The 21789-nt window shown below is 28.5% G+C and overlaps 1 protein-coding gene across 1 annotated transcript in view; it reads right to left on the bottom strand.

The window, feature by feature from the left end:
- Positions 1-21608, bottom strand: part of LOC120360039 (transcription factor IIIB 90 kDa subunit-like) — a gene marked incomplete at its 3' end in the record, with an annotated part of 70434 nt that extends 48826 nt beyond the window's left edge. The window contains 5 exon segments of the mRNA XM_039459590.1: positions 15199-15303; positions 15918-16054; positions 19423-19507; positions 19585-19798; positions 21360-21608. Of these exon segments, the coding sequence (XP_039315524.1) occupies positions 15199-15303; positions 15918-16054; positions 19423-19507; positions 19585-19798 (541 nt within the window).
- Between the last annotated feature and the right edge of the window lie 181 nt (positions 21609-21789).

The raw sequence follows: 21789 nt of genomic DNA on the forward strand, positions 1-21789 counted from the left end.
TCATCATTAGTCTTGTACGCGCAGAGTACAAATTTCTTCATTAACATTGAACAAATGTAATTTTTTTCAATACGCTATTTTTCTAATTGCATTTATAAATTTAAGGCTGAGTTCTATTTCTTTTAATAAAAAAACCCGATTTTTTTTTACATTTTTTACATCTTTTAGGTGTGTACAAGCATTATACATGTAAAACGATTTTGTGATATTCAAGTTATTTAAGAAGTAGCCTGTTGAATGAAACAATGCACTGACTGGAAAAATGCTGAAAATACACTGACGCAGTTATATAAAGTTAGCCAATTTAAATACTTGTGGCGAAAACTTTCGCTTTTCTTCATATAGAGAACTCTACACATTTTTGTTCGGTATATAACTTTAAACGCGCTTTTCTCGGAAATATTTTTGATATTTCGGACAAAATATCTCACAAACTAATCAAACAATTAAATCCAGCCAAATTGTACAATTAATTACTTTTTATTGAAGGACCTCAATAGAGAATAAAATATCAAAAATTAATATTTTTGGCAAAGTACAAAATTTGAAAAAGTAAAACGGTCAAAAAATGAATAAAGTTTGATAAACCATTTCGAAATTTTTTATTTTATTTTACCTTGTTGTTCATCTTCTAATAAATTTAATACTTTTTTAGTAAATTTTCCTACAACTTTGTGTCACACAATTTTCACAATCCTTGAGCCGCATAAATAAAAACAGCTGCTCGGACCGATACAAACAGCGGCATTTAAAATTTTGTTGTTTACAAAAAATATTTTATACATTTTAAAGTGTACAATTAACATGCAAAAAGTCCCGAATTTCTACCTCCTTTCTGTAGATATAAAAAAATCCTAAAAATGATATAATTTTCGATCAAAAAAAGTAGAACTTTGTCTTAAAAATTCTTTTTCACAATTAAAATATAAAGGTACAAATGTAACTCAAACTGATCAACTTTATAAAAAAATAAAAAAATTTAAGAAAATAAGATTTTTTTTCTTTCTTTATATACTCCAATGGTGTCTATACGAGGTGTGTTCAAAAAGTATCGCGAATTTTGAATTTTCGCGGGTTACGTATATTCGAATTTCGATCTTTTTGTGGCGTTATGTTGGTACTCATGTCTCTCACTTATGCCGACAAGCTCGGCCATTTTGAATGTTCACTTAATTGTTGACAGCTGCTTTGCTTGCACGTGTTTTGGATCGTCTTCGATTTTTACCTATTCAAAAAAATGGATCAAAGATCCTGTATCAAATTTTGTGTGAAAAACGAAATTAAGTGCGCGGATGCATTCCGAATATTGACTGTGGCATACGGAGAAGCTACCTTGGACCGAAGCAACGTTTATCGGTGGTACAAAATGTTCTCAGAAGGCCGAGAAGATGTGAACGACGAAGAGCGTGCCGGACGCCCGAGCACTTCAACAACAGACGAAAAAATTAATGAAGTGGAGAAAATGGTATTGGCCAATCGTCGAATCACCGTTAGAGAAGTTGCTGAGGACCTAAACATATCGATTGGCTCGTGCCATTCGATTTTTATCAATGATTTGGGCATGAGACGGGTCGCCGCGAAATTCGTACCAAAATTGCTCAATTGCGACCAAAAACAGCATCGCATGAACATTGCTAATGAGATGTTGGACTCTGTCCGCGACGACCCAAATTTGCTCCAGAGGGTCATAACTGGTGACGAATCGTGGGTTTATGGTTATGACGTGGAAACCAAAGCTCAATCATCTCAATGGAAGCTGCCGCACGAACCAAGACCGAAAAAAGCGCGCCAAGTTCGGTCGAATGTGAAAGTTTTGCTGACAGTTTTCTTCGATTGCAGGGGCGTGGTGCATCATGAGTTCTTGCCACAGGGTAGAACGGTCAATAAGGAATATTACCTGCAAGTTATGCGCAATTTGCGCGAAGCAATCCGCCAGAAACGCCCGGATTTGTGGAAGAACAAAAATTGGCTTTTGCACCACGATAACGCCCCTGCTCACACATCGTTGCTTGTGCGCGACTTTTTGGCCAAAGACAACACACTAATGATGCCGCAGCCACCGTATTCCCCAGATCTGGCCCCCTGTGACTTTTTCTTGTTCCCTAAACTGAAGAGGCCCATGAAAGGACGACGTTACGCTACGCTTGACGAGATAAAGACGGCATCGAAGGAGGAGCTGAACAAGATAAAAAAAAATGATTTTTTGAAGTGCTTCGAAGATTGGAAAAACCGTTGGCACAAGTGTATAATATCTCATGGGGATTACTTTGAAGGGGACAAAATAGATATTCATGAATAAATAAATAATTTTTGAAAAAACACAAAATTCGCGATACTTTTTGAACACACCTCGTATATGCCAATATTTGTTTCATACAAAAATTTTGCAATCCGTCTCGCTTTTGAATTTCAAAATTATTATTTTGACAATAATTAACAGTTTGAATAACTTAAGAGAAAAAAAATATATTCAAAAATAACAAAAAAACTTGCGAATTTTTATTAACGTATACTAAAACTATAGTTTAATATAAATTGCTGTTTGTATAATTTTTCTTTTTTTTAATATTTTTCAAAGCAATTGTTTAGTTTTAATCAGATTAAAACAAAATTTCTAGAAGATATTTTAAATTATTTTTCTCTCATCATCAATCTACAATCAAATAAATACGCAAATAATATTTTCGTCTTTTCTGATTTAAAACACTCTTAGAAAATAACAAATTTGTTTTCAAAGTCTTTGAAAATTTTTTAACTTAATTGTAGATCGGACAAAACATTTATATAAATTAAGAATTTCTTCTAATTTTTGTTTCAAATAATTCATATCATGGCAACAATAACCCAATATTTATTTGACAATAGATTTGAAACAAAACTGCCAAAAATAACTTCCCAGTGTGTACAAAATGGTTCCGAAAGCAAAAATATCCCTTTTAATCATGAAAAAAAAAGAATATTAAAAAAGACAGTTTTGACTCAATGGTGTAAGTAAAAGGAATAACGTTTCTAATATAATTTAACCATTTAAATACAATAAAGCTATCAAAAAGTTCATGTAGAAACAAATGATGTATTTATGGAAATTCGATAATGTATAAAGTATAGGTACCACAAAACGCATCGTGAATTTACAGGGGAAGGAGAGCAAGGAAGAACTGTGCGCGTGCACGTGTGTGTATAAGAGGAGATAATCAGCAATTCGATTCTTAAGTCCATTTTTAGTAACATTGTCAATCGATAGAATACATTTAAATTTGTGAGTTTTTTATTTTGCAATATACTCTATATTTATAAAGTTATAGCAATTCTAAAACACAGTCGGGCTTCTGATCGTTTGAACGTTCCGGAATGGCCCGAAAATATCCGAACTCAAAGATGACGTCACGATGTTGTTGCCGAAAGCGCATAGTATGGTTATACACAGTACTCAGTACAACTGTATGCTCGATTTTTATTTAATTTGAGCTGTGCGTGTTATAATAAATAAACATGACTAATTATCGATGGTGTTTTGTGCCCTTGTGCAAAAATGTTACAAAAAGTGCATCTGCTAAAATATTTGTGACAGTACTATACGAAGAAGTAACAAGATAGTTGTGGTTTCGATTAGCTCGTCCGGATGAATCAACAAAATCGAATTATTTTTGTTGTGAGGATTATTTTGTTGTAAATATTCAATATAAAACTATTCCATTAGCATCTATATTTCTAAAGTTTTGAGGCTAGGTTATGAGAATAGTAGAGAAGAGAGTATTATGTTTACTGTTGACAATTTGGTTACCCCTATTATTTCCGTTATTATGTAACATATTCTAACAATTACTTATGGAGTTATTCGTTTAGTAGCCCGCCGTTTTTTAGTGATACTAATATGCCAATACATAATGGCTAACAATTGTTATAAGGCATTTTTACTTTTGAGCACTTCTAAACTTTCTTAAGGTACACTTTTAAACCTTTAATTATATATACTTCCTCATTATTCTTAAACTTGAGTGTATCATCACACGAAGGTACATACACTCGAGTGTTTTTTTGTTATTTAACTTTTTATTCGGCCGTATACATTTCGAGATATACAAAGTTAAAACAATAACAATAGAATTTGGTTAATATGATTTTTTAAGCAAAATTTTTATTTCAAAATATTTCTTCGATAAATCGATTCTAAAGAGCAGTGTTTAGAAACATTAGAGACATCATTTTATGCTTGTTGTTTAATGTTAAACAGGGATAAAATGATATTTTTTAATGAAATTTCTAATAGTATTTCTGAGCTTCTGAACGCAGGAAAATTCTTAATCAGGAAAATTTTAAACAATGGACAATTAAAAATGTATAATTTCGTAACAAAGTACTGTGTTTCTTTTAAGCTAAACTAATTTTTTTAATTACTTTTATAGTTAGTCATATTACAACCACTTTTTTTCTTCCGATTATGCACTGCATTAAATTTTTATAAATCACGTCCTAAATAATAAATATTTTATTACTTTGAATCTAGAATTTGTCAAACAACACTCTGACGAATGTAATCGTTCAAGTTTTAATAGAAAATATTAATTATAAACAAAGTTATTCAATAAAATGAAAATAGGTGCCATATTACCTTCTTCTGCTTTATCTAAGAATGACATGTATAAATAATTCTTTTGTTAATATTTTCTAGCTAAAAAATGACATGGAAAATTATGTTCGTTTCTCTTCAATGAGTGGACCTATAAAAATAAAATCAGGAATTATACCACATACTTTTTCCTGTTAACCCGATAAAAAACAAATTGCAAATCATTCTCTTCATCTTACTGAGAAACAAAGAGGTAAAGCAGAGGTTACTGATATTTTAACTGCAGAATGCTCTTCGTCTGATGTTAGAAATAAATGAACTTACATTGCAGCTTTTGCATTCCTAATTTCAGCAGTATTGAATTTATCACTTTCCTTAATAAACTCACAAACCATAAATGCGTCTATTTTAGACAAATTTGTTGAGTCGTCTTTAATAAAACCTAACTCTAAAATATTTGCCTTATTTGAAGCTACTTTTTGTTTATAATTTGATGAAAATAATTGTGCGACACTGCACAAAGTCACTACAAAGACGCGGAATTGGAAACATTATTAGATGAAGATTCGTGCCAAACGCAAGAAGCACTTGCACTTACATTAGGAGTGACTCAACCAGCAATTTCACTTCGCTTAAAATCATTGGGAATGATTCAAAAACAAGGAAACTGGGTTCCATATGAACTGAAGCCGAGAAACGTTGAACGCCGATTTTTCACATGTGAAATGCTGCTTGCCAGACATAAACGAAAGGGTTTTTTGCATCGTATAGTCACTGGTAATGAAAAATGGATCCACTACGATAACCCAAAGAAGAAGAAATCATGGGGACCACCTGGCCATGCTTCAACATCGACAGCCAAGCCAAACATTCATGGAAAAAAGCTCATGTTGTGTATTTGGTGAGATCAGCTTGGTGTCGTGTATTATGAGTTGCTCAAACCGAATGAAACCATTACTGGGGCTCTCTACCGAACACAATTGATGAGATTGAGCCGAGTACTCAAGGAAAAACGTGCCCACTACTACTCCAGACACGAAAAAGTTATTCTTCTGCATAATAATGCTCGTCCACATGTTGCGGCGCCGGTCAAAACCTACCTGGAAACACTCAATTGGGAAGTTTTACCCCACCCGCTGTATTCACCAGACATTGCTCCTTCTGATTACTACTTGTTTCGATCGATGGCGCATGGCCTGTCTGAGCAACACTTCACATCATATGAAGATACAAAAAATTAGGTCGATTTGTGGATAGCTTCAAAAGATGAAGCATTCTTCCGACGCGGTATCCGTATGCTGCCAGAAAGATGGGAAAAAGTAGTGATGGACAATACTTCGAATAAAACATTAGGTACCGTTCTTTCACAATAAATGCCCAATTTTTGAAAAACGGCGAAAACTTATTTATACTCCTAATATAAAATCACACAAATAAAGGCCCCGCACAACAATTATGAAAATTAGATTTCGGTGGAATTGACTGAAAATTTAATATATTGTACATCCGGTCATCCTGATAAAAAGTCTCCTCACAACCTCCAATAATTGACCGTTTAATCTCTACAATGCGCTACTTATCAAAAGCATCTAATGTCGCATATTCTTATTTTCAACGAGTAAGATGCATGATTACATCATTATTTACATATATTTTTAATTATTTCTGTGTATAATTTTAAATAAAAAACTGCAAATATAATATTGACTTAAAGTTGTAAAAAAGCGCCTTTTTGTCACCTCCTCGGACTGAAAGAATTCTCACATTCAAACGCAAGACAGCATCATTTGATTTTCAATTTAAACGTGATATTAAAAGAGAGTGGGAAAGGCTAAATCGGAACATGTTCCAAATAAGATCTTTTCAATTTAAATAAATACGGTTAAACAGATTTTTGTGCAGTTTATAATGTAAAATCCTTACAAGACATCAAACATGTGACAGCAGTTTGATAGTTCTGCCATAACATTTATAAAATAGACGCAAATATGCATTTTCAGCCATTGTGCAAAAATTAAAAACAAATTCTTGTAAATCATTATTTAGAAAGTATTAAAACTTTGAAAGGCAATTGATTTAAGAGAATTAAAAAGTATAGAATTAAAAAATATTAAGCGTTTTGTGATCACTTTTGCGCTTTATTGTAAAATTTGTTCCAAAGTTCGAAAGGAGTCGTGTTCAAACTGGACTTTTACATCGGAATTATAACCTGATCGTAACACAGGTGATCAGCCAAATCTAGTCCTAGAAATGTTAAAGTATTAAAATAATATTCATCAAATTCGGAATAATTAAATTTTACTGATTTCAATCCCAATTATATAATAACAATATCATAGCATAATCAGGAAATGTCTAATTACATATATAAACTGTCACTAATTTTTTTCTTTTTAATAAAATTTTTATTTTTGACTATCAAATTGCTTATTTTTACTCAATAAGAAAAATGCATTATAATCTTTCAAAATTCTATCTAAAATTCGGTAAAAATAGAAAAGTCCGATTTGGACCAGGAGATAGTCCGATTTGGACACTGGTTCCAAATCGGACTGAAAAAAATGTTTTCATTTTCTATTACAGTTCAACACAAGTAAGAAAAACATCAAAATGGTCTAATGCAAAGATGAACGGAATTAAATTATCTTTCCACGGCACTTTCAGTTTTACGATCGTACTTTATTTACGCCTTACAGAAAGCAAAAATTGCAAATAAGTCCGACTTATCCCACTCCTTCCTACTGATTCTTATTCAACTTAGAACTGTGTTATATACAAAAATTTATTTGCCACAGTTTAGTAGATTTAAAAAGATTTATAAAATCACACGAATAAATTTCTGCACTAATAATAAAATCTAGCTATTAAAGGCATTTCGTTTATATTGTATTAAATCAACTTAGCCTGTTATGCAGTATATAATAAAGTTAACAATAAGAGGGGGTAGAAAGTAATAAGTTACAATAAGTAACGCCATTACCCGTTATTCGTAATCGTTCTTCATAATATTTTTCATGATTTGGTAATGTTACAATTTTCAATAATAGTAACGATAAAACCAAGATTGGAAAAGTTACGCTTGACAATTAATTCGTTACCATCAGGGATGAGCATAATTGACATTTAATGATTAACGATTGATGAATAAAAATTTATTCGTTATTCAGTCTCTTGTAAATAATGAATAAAAATTTATTCGTTATTCAGCTACTTGTGAATGATAAATAAAAATTTATTCGTTATTCAGCTACTTGTGAATGATGAATAAAAATTTAATCATAATTCAGCTACTTGAAAATAACAAATAAAAATTTAAACGTCATTTAGTCATTCTTAAATAATGAATAAGCACTTATCCTTTATTCAATACATCTTAAATAAGAAACAAAAATTTATTTTCTTATTCAATTCTCTTTAAATAACAAAATAAACGACTAAAATTATTATTATCCCATAATAGTTACCAGGGATCTTTTGGACCCCACACTAACTTTAAGAGTGAATAAGATTATTCAAAACCAAATAACTTTCTATAAAACTAATTTTTATCTGAAAGTATATTACCTTGAGAATACACCCATAAATTTTTGTTGAATTATTTCAAAAATTAAAAATTATATGAATATTTTTGTAAAAAAAGTAAAATTTTGCATTTTTAATTTGAATTTTTTCATTAAGTTAAATTTATCTGAAAGTATACTATCTTAAAAATACACTCCTAAATTTTTGTTAAATTATCTCAAAAATTAAAAACTTTATGAATATTTTTGTAAAAAAAGTTAAATTTTGCAGTTCTTTTATATGCATTTTTTCATTATGTTAAATTCTAATTTAAAAAAAATTATTGGATGATAAAAAACAGACCTCCAGGAAAATTTTTGTGACAAAATGTCAAAAAACTAGCAAATGGCGACTGATTTTGTGCAAGAAGGATTTTGTCCAGTGGAGCCTAACCGTTGTTATTATTTAAAAATGTGACCATTACGGATTATTTTTATTCTATAAATTCTGTAATATATGTAATAAATATATATTAAAAATTTTCAAAATGTTAACTGATAACATTTTTTTCAAATGCTCCTTTACATTCTTTAATTATCAATAAAATAATTTTAAATTATTAAAATATGTATGGTCAGTTAATGCTTAGGTAGTTAAGTGTTACGAACAAAATTATAAATTAATCTTTATTTCGTTATTCAGAATCAGGGATGGGCATGATTGACATTTAATGATTGACGATTAATGAATAAAAATTTATTCGTTATTCGGCCTCCTATAAATGATGAATAAAAATTTATTCGTTGTTCGGCCTCTTGTAAATAATGAATAAAAATTTATTCGTTATTCAGCTTCTTATAAATAATAAATAAAAATTTATTTGTTATTCAGCCACTTGTTTATAATGAATAAAAATTTATTCATTATTTAGCTACTTAAAAATAAAAAATTAATATTTAAACATTATTTAATTATTCTTGAATAATGAATAAGCACTAATCCTTTATTCAATACATCTTGAATAAGAAACAAAAATTTATTTTCTTATTCAATCCTCTTTGAATAACAAAATAAACGATTGAAATTATTATTATTCCATAATGATCACCAGGGGTCTTTTGGACCCCACGCTAACTTTAAGAGTGCACAAACCATTCAAAATCAATACTTCTATGAACCTAATTTTTATCTGAAAGTATACTATCTTGAGAATACACCCATAAATTTTTGAATTATCTCAAAAATTAAAAATTTTATGATTATTTTTGTAAAAGTTTCAAATTTTGCACTTTTGTAAAAGTGCAAATTTTGCACTTTTTTTATTTAAATTTTTTCATAATGTTAATCCTTAAACACATATTGAAAATTACGCTAGATTTTCGATCGCTTACTGTGTAAAGACGGAATGAAAAAAAAATTCGGGATAGGTGGAAAAAAAGTTTGAAGTCTCCTTTATCAATTGCTGTGATTGACCAACTTTATTGCTTAACTAAAATAAAATAGCACTAAAGTAAAGTTTTTTTTGTGAAGGTCTCCTAGACCCACTTATGTGTTTAAGGGTTAAATTTATCTAAAAGTATACTATCTTAAAAATACACTCCTAAATTTTTGTTGAATTATCTCAAAAATAAAAAATTTTATGTATATTTTTATAAAAAAAAAGGCAAATTTACAGTTTTTTATTTAAATTTTTTCATTTATGTTAAATTCTAATTAACAAAAATTATTGGATGATAAAAAACAGACCTTAAGGTATGTCCAATAAAATTTTTGCAACGAAATTTCAAAAATCTGGCAAATGGCGACTAATTTTGTACAGAGAAATCCAGTGAACTGCATGTAACCGTTATGTTATTATTTGGAAGTTTTACCATTATGGGATATTTTTATTCTATAAATTCTGTACTAATTGTTATAAATATATTATATTAAAAATTTAAAAACTATGTTAATCGATAACATTTTTTTCAAATGCTCCTTTACATTTTTTAATTATCAGTATCAAAATCATTTTAAATTATTAAAATATATATATAGTCAGTTAACGCTAAGGTAGTTATTTGTTACAAGCAAAATTATAAATTAATCTTTATTCGTTATTCAAAATTTATAGAATAAAAATGATAATAATTTCAGTCGTTTACTTTGTTATTAAAAGAAAATTGAACAAGAAAATAAATTTTTGTTTCTTATTCAAGATGTATTGAATAAAGGTTGTATTAAATAAGTGCTTATTCATTATTCAAGAATAACGTTTAAATTTTTACTTGTCATTTTCAAGCAGCTAAATAATGATTAAATTTTTATTCATCATTCACAAGTAACTGAATAACGAAAAAATTTTTATTTATTATTTACGAGATGCTGAATAACGAATAAATTTTTATTCATTATTTACGAGAAACTGAATAATAAATAAATTTTTATTCATCATTTATAAGAGGCCAAATAACGAATAAATTTTTATTCGTCATTCACAAGTGGCTGAATAACAAATTTTTATTCATCATTCAGAAGAGGTCAAATAACGAATAAATTTTTATTCATCATTTACAAGAAGCCGAATAACGAATAAATTTTTATTCATCAATTTTTTATTATTTACATAAAAAATTATTCAATAATGCCCATCCCTGTTCAGAATTTATAGATTAAAAATAATAATTTCAGTCGTTTATTTCGTTATTTATAAAGAATTAAACAAGAAAATAAATTTTTGTTCCTTATTCAAAATATATTGAATAAAGGATAAGTGCTTATTCATTATTCAAGAATGACTAAATAATGTTTAAATTTTTATTCGTTATTCTCAAGTAGCTGAATAATGATTAAATTTTTATTCATCATTCACAAGTGGCTGAATAACGAATAAATTTTTATTCATTATTTACAAAAGGCTGAATAAAGAATAAATTTTTATTCATCATTTATAAGAGGCCGAATAACACATAAATTTTTATTCATCATTCACAAGTGGCTGAGTAACAAATAAATTTTTATTCATTATTTACAAGAGACTAAATAATAAATAAATTTTTATTCATCATTTATAAGAAACTAAATAACAAAAAATTTTTTATCAATTTTTTATTACTTAAATAAAAAATTATTCAATAAGCCCATCCCTAGTATGTAACCTAATATTTTTCAAAATAGCATTAACACGTTTTTAACTGTCATTTTAATTTTATAAGTCCCATTTGTATTATTACAAAATTTATTTATTTATTTACAAAATAACTAAACATTCACAATAAAACTTTGTATAAATCATCTTGAATATTTAAAGTACTTGCATTAAAAAATTAAGATTTTTCTTAAATGTTGTAAAAAATAATTTAATTTTTAATAACACATAAAATATAAATATACTAAAAATATATTATTAAATAAAAATAAAATCTTTTTCATAACTTTCATATATACATATATAGTTTATTTAAGGGAGTATTAGGAAGGTCAAAAAAATCGATTTTTTGATTATTACATATTTATAATGTTTAATAATTCGAGAACGTCTGGTAAAAATTTCAAGTCAAAATTTCGAAAAATGACGAAGTTATAACTCTGATGGCACATTGGCGCATCGCACCGCGCCGCTAAGATATTGTGAGTGGACCACAATCCGTCCCTTCGGTGTCTAAGACCTCAGTAAAGTATTATTGGAGCACTGCGTCGATAGCTATACTCAGAACAGCAACGAAAGTTTTAACAATATAATTTGAAAAATAGCCTCACAAACAATGCACAGCGGTGCTTTTATAGTAGAAATTGCTGCATACATAGCTGCTTGCATATTCAACAATGGTATAACTTCAATATTACGAATAATGAGCATTATGAGCATTTTTCTCGAACTGAATGCACACCAATATGCTGCGCGCGAAGATGATCGTCGCATAGCGCAAACCGAGGAACGCGTGCAGGAACAGACGAAAGAAGCGTGAATACGTCACCGACAACAAAATTTAGACGATATGTGTATCGCATCTACTGCAGAGGATTTGTATTATGGGTCTGGAATTGACGACTCTGTGTAAGTTAACAAAATTTCATGTTTTATTAACAAAAACAAATGTTGAATATCCAAACGCGTTTTTCTCGAAACAACATTTTTCAAACTGGTACCAGAAATATCTCGACAAGCACTGAACAATTTACTTGAAATTTAAGTGGCTATTCTAGACATAATTATCTATCGCGTATCGTAGGGGTTTTTTTAGAACTCATAGTTTTTGAGGGAAGCGAGAAAATGAATAGATTTTGTCTTAAAAATCGCAACTTCAAGTTTAAACGCTCACCATTTTGTCAAAAATTGATATTTTTAAAATCGGCTGAGATACGCCAAAGATATTAATACATATTTTAACATTCCATAAACATTTTTTGTTTCAGTTGATTTTTGGCGAAGGTACACCTGGTGTCGTTTTGGGAGATTTTTTCAAAGCTGCCTCTTCACGACACCATATCTCCGACATTTTGCGCAATTCTTTAATAAAAAAAAAAAATAATAAAGTTTCTTCAAAATGTATATTTTCAACTAAAAAAAACACAGTTCGGTAACTTCAACAGTTTTCAAAAAAAAATCCCAGGAAATTGCCATTTTTTGACTTCCTGGGTGTATATGCCCCTTTAAAGCACTAATATTAAATACATTAGAAAATTTTATTTACTTTATAGGGACTATCCGATATATTCATAATTTATATTTTTATATCGATTTGTTTGTTTCAAATTTATAGTTTTACCTATTATTAAAATATTATAATTGTTATTATATAGTTTTAACTATTATTGAAATACACAGGTATAAGAGTATATTTTATTTCTAGCATTTTAATAGAAAAATAAAGAGTATTACATTTTAGTAGAATTACATAAAAATAATACAGGATTCATTAAGCTTCTAAAATATCTCTTGTTTTTAACACAAAAAATTGCTTAGTCCAAAAAAACACATTGTGATAAATAAAAATTTTTCTCAAAATTATATTTTTTGAGATTTCAAGATAAACGCAATAATAAATCAATAAATATAAAAAAATACACTTGCTTTTCAAAAAAAATTATAAACATATATTGTAAATTACATAAATTTTTAGAAAAACAATTATGTATTTTCTTTACAACAATTAACTTACTTTTGTGCATAAAAGTATTAAGATATAATTATATAATTAAGATATAATTATAAAAAATTAAGGATTTACAAAAAATATACATCTAAAAATTTCATTAAAAAATATAAAAATATCTAATTATAAAATATAAAAAATGTTAAAAAAATATCTCGTGAATTACTAATATTTATTTTTATATTTTATTAAATAAAGAGATTACATTATGTAAAAAAAATCATAATTTAATTTAAAAAATAGCTATGATATATTCATGTAAATTTAAATAATCAATTTTTTTATTGATTTTATAATTATTTTTCTCTCTTTAGCCCATATTACTTTTATTTGAAACATTCTTTGTTAATTACTTTGTTTTCAAAATGTTTCACTGTTTCTATTAAAATAAGACTGTATAATGTTATTAATAAATAACTATACAGAGCAATCTCATACTCGTTCCTCGCGCGTACTATTATGTTCTTTGAAACTATGTATCTCGCTAGTTTCTTTATTTTCGCTCATTCGCTCATTGGCTCATTCTTTTGCTTATCACTCTCTACTCTCGACACGGTTAGTGACACGACAGTAAAGCAAGCACTTTTAGCGTTAAAAATATGAAAAAAAAACGCTGTTTGAGAGATAATCATACCAACGTATCTTAATAGGAAAAATTTACATTTAAAACTTTGTATTGCAATTTCTCTACTTGTAAAACACAAAAAAAAAATAAAAAAAAACTTTTATTATTCAATTCAAACTCAAGTTACCGACTGAACCTACTCAGAACGTGATCGGTTCAGCAGTTATTCAAGAGAGGATGTGTAAAAGTAGCCAATTTTGACTCCCAACCGGAAAGCAAAATTTGTATGTTTTTTTTATAGTTTTTAAGCTGTAGATTCACGTGATGCAATTAATTTTCTATTAACATAATGGGAACATATGTAAAAATACGAAAGAACTGAGTAAATAAGCATAAAATAAGTCATAAAAATCCGATATATCTTTATAATGAAGCTTTACCTCTTAAAAACCATTAAATAGATAACATTTTGTTGTAATAAGAGTTAAAATAGAGTGTAATGCGTAATGGGTTGTCAACCGTATTTAAGATTATTATTGTATCTTCGAGTATAGGGGCTCATCTCGATAATGCACCGACACTGCGGTCGCTATGCGAGTACAATTGTTTAAGTTGTTGTTGTTGTTGTTGGGCGTAGCTCGCAGGGGCAGTTGCAAATCGGAGCAGAACCAAGCAAGACGTATCTCCAATAAACTCCCTTTCCTTTTACCTGTGTTTTCCCGCTTGTGTTCCCATCCTGACAACGATAATTATATATATATATATATATATATATATATATATATGTACACACACACACACACACACACACACACACACACACACACACACACACACACACACACACACACACACACACACACACACACACACACATACACGCGCGCGCGCACGCACGCACGCACGCACGCACGCACATATATAAATTATCTCTCCCTTACAAAAGAAGGAAATAAATTTTTAAACTCATTTTTTATTACTACTTAAACGCGCGCGCATATAGTAATAAGAAGTGAGTTTAAAAGTTTGTTTCTTGCTCTATTTCAACTCTATTACAACAAAATGTCATCTGTTTAATGGTTTTCAAGAAGTAAAACTTCATTATAGATATATCTAATTTTTATGACTTATTTTATACTTATTTACTCAATTCTTTCGTATTTTTACATACGTTTCCATCATATTTATGGAATACTAACAATAAGTGCACCACATGAATCTGCAACTTAAAAACTATAAAGTCATACAAATTTTACTTTTCGGTTGGGGCCCAAAATTTGCTACTTTTACTCATCCTCCTTTGATAATCTCGGATGCTCGTAAATCACCGGTTCACAGGAAAAAATACAAGCGGTCTCTCGCTACATATTTGTTTAATGAAACATTACCGTATTTCTTGATACAATTTTAACATGAAAATTACTTACCCACTGCTGGAATGTTGATGCATAAAGCTTGAGTAAATCGTAGATATGTCCGTCCAAGTTCGTGAACGCATATATGAAGAACGTCACTGATATCGATGAGCATATCTATATATACAACTTGTTAAGAATTCATACTATCTTTATATTTTTTATGTGTTGATCTATACAAGCTCTATAAATTTAATCCAAATAATAATAAACAATCTAACCATAAATTAAAGAAAACAGTTTATATAATTGCTTAATAATTACTTATTAAAAAAAATCCCAAATTTAAAAAAATGGTATAGTCATATGACTTCATATCAATATATATACATACATACAAGAATAGCACGTAATGAGTGTGTGTATACATAGATTTATATATATATATATATACATATATATATGTATATATACGCGCGCGCGCACGCACTCACACTCATACATATATACGTATGTGTGCGTGCGTGCGTGCGTTTTGTGTGTGTGTGTGTGTGTGTGTGTAGTTATTTTTTTGCAATACATGAATAAGGACAATTCAGAATAACCAATTGTCCTTTAAGGGACATATTCTTAGTCGAATTCTAAGATGATTTTTTCTTTGGCAAAAATTTGGCAGAGACTTAGATTTCGAGATATAAGCCAATTAAATTAGCGTATCATTAGTTCATTAGTTTTTCATATTATTGGAAACATTATGTATTTTGCTCTTTCCTGTTCTTTCAAAAGGATACGTTCAGTTCTTTCAATACGACAAGTAATGTATACACAGGCAGCCTGGTTGTGAGCTTGTTTTCTTCCACGCGTCAGATGTTGACTCAGAGCCATTTTATAGAAATTCACAGATGTATCAATGCAATTTTGATTCAAACTGAAATAAAATTTCAGATTTGTGAAAAATCATTGTTTAATAAAAAAACTTTTTTAATTATAAACATTAAAATTGGGTGATATTTATTTCAAATTAAATTAAGTTTATAGTTACGTTAAAACTTGTAGTTGAACAAAAAATTAACTCCATTAAAAATTGCGTTAAATTTACTTAAAAAATCAATAAATTTGGAACTCTTAAAGTTAAAAAAATAAATAAAGTAATAAAATTCATGACAGATAAGAACCAAGCGTTGATTACAGTCTACGAATACATTTACAAATTAATAATACATTCTAATTTGGTACGTTTTGACTCACGCTTTGAGTCATCTTCATTGCAATAACTAAACTCGAAACGTCGATAAAACTGAAAAAAAAGTTCCAAAAAATGCAATGCTCAAGAATCACAATAATGCAGCAATGATGAGAATCACAATAACCTTTCGTTATTGTAATTCTCGTCTCTCACACCACCGATAGGTATCAATTGAAATCTACCATTGTAATCATTTTGAAATAAAAACGCGAGAATAGAAAGCCTCTGTCAGTCACAGTGGTTCTTGATACCGATTAATAACTTTTAATTTTTACAATTTCCAACTCCAACTGCGTGCCACATATTCGTCGGACTTGAAACACAGTCATGAAGTATGAACATAGTCAAAATAGTAAAATTAATGCTTTTAGAATACCCGCGTAGAATTCGGGAGATCCACATTCAAATCTTGGCTGAGGTGTTATTCTTTTACAATAAAATAATTTAGTTTTACCAAAAAGGAAGAACATTATATGTATACGCTTCTAGAAGCACTATTATTATTATTCTAGCTTCATGACTGTGTCCGACAAATATGCGGCGTGCAGTTTAAGTTTAAACTTGTAAAAATCAAAAATTATTAATCGGCACCAAGAACCACTGTGACTGACATAGGCCTTCTATTCTCGCGTTTTAATTTCGTCAGTCCTGTATAACGTATTTTATTTGTATAACCAACCAATTGTTTGGTAGTAAAGAAACTACGAATATAATGTGGCTTATAATTCCATCTGATGTCCAAGAAATGATTTAGTCTAAATATTTTCTTTCTGATTTACCTCTTCCATCAGTAGAACATAATGTGAAATTAGCTATTATCATGAACAATAAAATAATATATTTCTTCATAATCAACATATTAAAAAAAAAGAAATAAATGTTAGAACAGAAACTTAACGACGTCGATCATATAACGGATCAGCGTGGAATTATAATCGGAAACACGTCAAAACATCAGAAGTGAAATAAGTTGATGGAATTTGTTTGAAAAATGAACAAAAATTGTTTGAAAAAATAAATAAGAGACATATCGATTTCAAGTAAACTTCAATAATATTGATTGTTATTAAAGTCTATCCAAATCGACATGTACCTTTCGTCCAAACATTTTGTATCCGTTTATAAGTTAATGCTGCTGGCTTACTATTTAATGTGCAACATTTCTGAAATTAAGCATTTTCTTAAAAAGTGTTATATAATTTTAATATTATCCAAATTAAATTTATGACTGTAATGCAACTTTATCAGTAATCACTGAATGTTGAAAGTGAAAATTGAGTGAATGTAAAGAATTACAAAATCCCGCTATTACACCAAAATTCTGTAACTTAATGACAGTATTGGTATTGTTTATACTGATTGCGCTAATCATTGTGCAGATATTGTACATGGTAAAAAAGCTGCACAAAGATAATGTAACGATACCGATATCATCATTAAGTGTTACAGAATCCTGCTACTGCAGATCTATTCTGTAACTCTTAACGACAGCTTCGTTGTCGTTATAACATCCGTGTGATCGAAATCGTTATGTTTCTCTTTGTTGTTATAATGTTTATTCTTTTTATATTAATCTTTTTTTCTTGACTATAAAAAAATGTATTATTTTACTGTTCATGACGACGGCTAATTTCTCGTTTTTATATTCTACTGATGGGAGAGATGAGGCAAAAAGATAATATTTACATTAAATCATTTTTTTGACATTAGATGGTATTTATAAGCCATATCATATTCATAACTCGTTTGTTACCTTACCAAACAGGGTTGTTGGTTTCTAAATGATTACAATGGTGGATTTCAACTGATCAGTGGAGCTAAAGATGAGAATCACAACAACAACGCAACTTTTTTACTATATACAATACTTGCGCAACAACACTTCCTATTGCAGCGTGGAATAATAATCGGGAACACATCAAGACATTAAAAGTGAAATAAGCTGGTAAAATCTATTTAAAAAAATAAATAATTATGTATTGCTGCATTTTTTAGACCTTCACTTTTAGTTTCACTGACATTTCGAGTTTAGTTATTGTGCTGAAGATGACTCAAAGTGTGAGCCAAAACAACAAAAATAGAAAGTATTAATTTATAAATATATTTGCACATCATAATTATAAATATATTAGCACTTAGCTCTTATCTGCCATAAATTTTATAAATTTACTTAAATTTAAATTTAAATTTGAAAAATATATATATTAGGGTTCCTGATTAGTCAGCCAAGAAGTCCGCGTTGACAGTAATATCGCAGGAAAAATTAGAACTAATAGGTGTAAAACGTGACATATTAATAATTAAATTTTGTCTTGCATGTCATTTCATTATTATACAATACATTTCATTGCGAAAATGTGACTTGTCTCGCATTTACTAAATTCATAAAAATGGACCACAAGTAATCTCTAAATTTTATATGTAACAGCAGATTTTTCACTCCTTTCCACAGTTGTCCATATGTTTTCATGCCTAAATAAGCCCTACTTTATATGTTCTTTTACAACTATTGACTGTCAGGCAGAAAAAGAAGAAATGAAGCCAATTTTTACAAATGTTGTAAAGTGATCTCATTATTTTATCCCAATTCTTTTTATTTGCGAATGACACGCAAGAAACTTTTACATGTGCTTTCTTGCTTACGATGTCACAATTTCAATATTGCTGCGACAACTAGTCAGGAGCCTTAAATTAAAATGTCGTGATTTTTTAAATTAGATCGCTCTAAATAATTATAACATAAACTATTAATGAATATTTTATTTATAAATTAAGTTTACATAAAATAACAAAAATATAGAAATGTATTTTTTCTTTTACAACTTTTACATAAACAAAAAAAGTTCTAAATTGTGTATTATGCAAATAGCTAGTTTAAGTTATAAATTAACTCATTTGAAATTAACTAAATCTAAAGTTGTTAACATTCTAATTTTATTTAACTTTTAACTAGTTACTACACTTAAACTTAATATATTGAAGATATATTATTGAAAGTTAATATTATGTTGTCTAAATAATAAAAATAAATGTTATGAAAATTTATTTACCCTAATTGTAGGCAGAGATGCGTTATACCTTTCCGTGCATTCTGTATAGTAATTCCTCTAGATTCTTTTCCATTAACGTAATACGCTACAAGTAAAGATTTTATGCATTTTATTTTATTATGTCTCAAAAAAGGAAATTCTAAAGTGATTTAAATGACTCACATGCACCAAAATTTGTAGCGCCACCAGTACTATCATTAGCAACAAAGTGTCCAAGTACCATCACTTTACCAGAGGACGATTCCTCAAAAGTTGTTTGGCTAATAATAACAGAATCCTCCAGTACTAAACCACATTCTATACAGATTGCGTCTCCACGTCCTGGATCAGTCTCAATATTAGTAGATCCACAATTACGACACTTATTTCCAGACATCTAAGTAAAAATAAATAAATGTAATATTTGTTTAACAAATTACTTATTACTCATTTGTATCATGTTGTAAAAAAAATTATTTAAAAAAATGCTAATACAAAGATTGATGCAAAATAGATGTCTATCTCTTCATATATTTTAAATTTATTAAGCATTACTATACTCTAAAAAGAAAAAGTTGAAAAATTCAAATGTTACTTGTAACATTTTCTTTAATACATATATTCATTATAATTAAATTTAATTGTAATTTGACATTTTATATAAAATATATTTCATTTTTCTTATTAAATAGCAAATATGATAAGAATAAAATATTATTTTGTCATATTTAAATAAGAGTGAACATATATCTTACAAACATAAATTCTTAAGAATGAGATAACCAAATCAGTCTACAAAGAATCTTTATGTCCAATAATAATTTTTGTATTTGCAAAGAGTATCACTATATAGTGATCTATTACAAATTTATTGCAAAAAATAACACTTTTACTAGAATTCAAACCTGAATCTCCCTATATTTTATGTCTTTCTAATTTGTCTCAAAGCATAATATTATGTTTTGATAGAAATTAGTAAGATATAGAATATAGCGAGAATCCTAGTTCAGGTTTAAATCCTAGTTAAAGTGTTATTTTTTGCAATATATTCTTTACAATTCTTGAAAAGAAAAATCTTATAGATGCTTATTAGCATCAATATTATTAAATTATCAATTTAATCAGTGATATTACATACTTCAACCTCACGTAATGACTGTTACAACAAATATATAGCACAGAGTTTGCATTTGCTGGAGATTGTAAAAATTCAAACAAAAATTATTATTAAACACCAAGATCTACTGTAGATTGTTATCGATTACTTATCTTTATGTTTAACATTTTCATTGGTCCTAATTTCACTTATTGTTAATAACTTTTAATTCTATTTTTCTCAGTATATTATTATCAAGCAGTAGGTAAAAGCACTAATGGATTAATGTCCATTTCCATCAACGTAAATTAACTTTAATCTCAAAATTCAACTTCTTTTTATCTTCTAGTTTTAATTAAAAAAGTATAAATAAATCAAAATTAAAGTTAATCTACATTGATAGAAATGTACATACAAAACAGTTATGGTTCACTAAATTGTTGGTTTAGCCCATATTTACTTAATAACTGTGGTAATTGTTATTATTAAACTTAGATAACTGTAATAGTTATTATTGAATAAATAACACATCATCAGTACCAATCATATAATTTTTTTCTTAAAGCAGAAATATGAAAAACAAACTTTTTTACCATTAAAATTATATCAAAAAGATCATTATTGCCAAATTAAAAAATTTTTCATTCTTCACATTTTCAGTCTAAGAAAAAAAGTTACACAATTGTTGTCTAGAAAACATATATTGTAAATTAAATAAATTATCAAATCTTATTAATTCTTCATCAACACATATGTCTTAGAATTTCGTCGCGATAATATATAAAGTTAAACGGTATAGCTGCGCGAAACCAAAACAACGTTTATTACATATAGGTTAAATAAGCAAATATGTTTCACAAACCTTTAATGATTGTTTTTACATAAGACAAAATGGTGCTTAAGTTCGTCAAAATTTACAAAAATATCGAATAATTCAAGTATTGAACAGATCACGTGTAAATTGCAAATTGCTATACATTGAATATCTTTTGATACTTGTATAAAGTCAGAAATGTTGCGTTCAGTTGCGTTCAGCAAGCGCAACAGTTTTACAACAGGGGTATGTACGTATGTGTATATGTATGTCCCATGCATACAGTCAGAGGCTGTGTTCCGTTTTTACTAGCAGTACTGAAAATTTATAGTTCACGTCACATATACTATACATTTTCAGTAGTGGCAGTTAATATCGGAACATAGCCAGAGTATAAGAAAGAACAGTAAGTCGACTCGAGGCTTGTTTTCTATTCCTGCACTAGACTGCACTGGAACGTTCCTTCTTGCTTTCACTA

The sequence above is a fragment of the Solenopsis invicta genome, unplaced genomic scaffold (genome assembly GCF_016802725.1).
Source record: "Solenopsis invicta isolate M01_SB unplaced genomic scaffold, UNIL_Sinv_3.0 scaffold_88, whole genome shotgun sequence".
NCBI lineage: Eukaryota > Metazoa > Arthropoda > Insecta > Hymenoptera > Formicidae > Solenopsis > Solenopsis invicta.